Source organism: Monodelphis domestica, chromosome 6 (genome assembly GCF_027887165.1).
Source record: "Monodelphis domestica isolate mMonDom1 chromosome 6, mMonDom1.pri, whole genome shotgun sequence".
Classification (NCBI taxonomy): domain Eukaryota; kingdom Metazoa; phylum Chordata; class Mammalia; order Didelphimorphia; family Didelphidae; genus Monodelphis; species Monodelphis domestica.
Genome location: NC_077232.1, coordinates 19,151,255 through 19,153,363, shown reverse-complemented (window position 1 = coordinate 19,153,363; position 2,109 = coordinate 19,151,255). Strand labels below are relative to the sequence as shown.

The 2,109-nt window shown below is 40.6% G+C and overlaps 1 protein-coding gene across 1 annotated transcript; it reads right to left on the bottom strand.

The window, feature by feature from the left end:
• Positions 1–696: 696 nt before the first annotated feature.
• Positions 697–1,659, bottom strand: LOC100026098 (olfactory receptor 10Q1-like). The gene has a single exon (XM_001376791.4). It carries the CDS (start codon positions 1,657–1,659, stop codon positions 697–699), a length of 963 nt encoding a protein of 320 aa, XP_001376828.4.
• Positions 1,660–2,109: the final 450 nt, after the last annotated feature.

Sequence of the window (2,109 nt, the reverse complement as noted above, 5' to 3'; positions counted from 1 at the left end):
GCCTTAGAGATTTCATAGGATACTGTGAAATTAAGTAACACATAATTATTGTGTCCTATTGTCTGATATTCTTTAATGTTAACAATAATAATAATAACAACAAAAATAGGTTCCCTTCTATGGACAGATTATTATACCTCTCTCTTCAAGAGACTAATTTCCTGGTGGTGAACTCCTATCTGGCCCTACTACAGAAGGGTACAGCAAAATGCCAAGTCCGATCAATTTGCATTCAGAGAAGATGAGTTCTCCACTCAGCAATGCCACTTTCTACCTCTTTGACTTAAATGAGGTCATTTCCCTTTTCTGGGTTTCAACTTTCTCTTAGAAGAGATGAGGGGTTTGGAATAGATGACTTCCAAGGCCTCTTCCAGCTTTAAGCCTATGATCCTGCCATGCTGTATTCCCCAGAGGAGATAATTGCTCTAATGAGGGCCACGTAGAGAGCATAGTTGTGTTGCACTTTCAAAGGAGCTAAGTTGATTTCTAAAAAGTTTGTATTTTAATCTCTCTTGAAGTAGTGTCTCAAAAACAATAGTGATATGGACTTGATCAGTCAGTCACTTGACGTTTATTGGACCCATGCTTTGAAACTAAAGAAAGTAAGGAAGGATAAATTGTGGGAAATAATTCAATAGGGTTGTGCTTTTCAAAGGTTCCATTTTTTAGTAACCATAAGACTCCTATCCCACACTTTCACAGATTCTCTGAGGCTGCCTTTTTGCTCATGGCCTTTTTCAGAGCATTTTTGACATCTTTGTTCCTTAAGGTATAAATGAGAGGGTTGAGGAGGGGAGTGACAAAGGTGTAGACTAAGGCAAGCTGCCGACCCTCATCTGCAGGGGTGCTGGATGGAGGTCGAAGGTAAGCCAGGCTGCCACAGCCATATTGTAACAGGACCACAGTGAGATGGGAAGAGCAGGTGGAGAAGGCCCTCTGGCGCCCTTCAGCTGAGGGGATGCGCAAGATGGTGGTAGTGATGAAAATGTAGGAGATGCAGATAAGCAAGAATGGGATAGTCAGAACAATGATGCTCACCACATAGACAATAGCCTGTGGCACATGAGTGTCAGCACAAGCCAGATGTAGTATAGGTGGTACATCACAGAAGAAATGGTTGATCTCCTGGAAGTGTCCACAGAAGGGCAGAGTAAAGACCAATGATGTGAGTGGCAAGGCAAGGAAGAGAGCCAGGCTCAGGGAACCAGTCACCATTTGGGTACAGAGCCGCTGGGTCATGATGAGGCTGTAGTGCAAAGGATGGCAGATGGCCACATAGCGATCATATGCCATGACAGCCAATAGAAAACAGTCAGTGCTTCCAAGGGTGACAAAAAAGAACATCTGGGTTGCACAGCCAGCAAATGAGATGGGCTTCCTGGCCCCAATAATGTTGGCCAGCATGAGTGGTACCAATGTAGTGGTATAACAGATCTCCAAAAAAGACAGGTTAGACAGAAAGAAATACATTGGGGTGTGCAGGAATGTGTAAGAGCACACAGCCCAGATAATGGTGGTGTTCCCACAGAGAGTCATAACATAAAGAAAGAGGAATAAAGAGAAGAGAAGTGCCTGGATCTTGGGGGAAGAGGTGAACATTTGGAATATGAACTCAATGGGGCCAGATTGGTTGAGATGAATAGTACCAGAAGAAGACATTTCACCTGTAAAAGAAAAATAGAAAGTTAACACATGTTGCTGAATTTACTCAATACTATAAAGAATTTTAATTTTGTTTCTAGACTGATAGACTTTTGGATTTTCAATATTTATTAAAGGTCATTTGGCAGGAGAGAAATTTGATGACTTCTTCAGTTCTACTTGTCTCTTGAATTCTAATATAGTGTAAGTGTAAAACTTCCACTCTTTCACTCTCCCAATCGTGTACTTCAAAAGGCAATTTGAGTCTCAAAAGGCTGGTTAACTAGCATTTTAGGGGTAACCCTGAGTGGTTATAACTTTTAATATTGTTGCTTATGAGCTTTCATTTTTAGAACTCTTCCAATATAAATTAAACAGTAGATATTGATTTGCTTTTGCAAAGTTATATTTACTGAGGTTTAGAAAAGATAAAAATTAGGAGAAAATTTTCACCTGAAACCAAGATAT

What these genes read in the sequence shown, in the direction of transcription:
- LOC100026098 (XM_001376791.4), bottom strand. Translation starts at nt 1,659, where the DNA reads ATGTCTTCTTCTGGTACTATTCATCTCAACCAATCTGGCCCCATTGAG.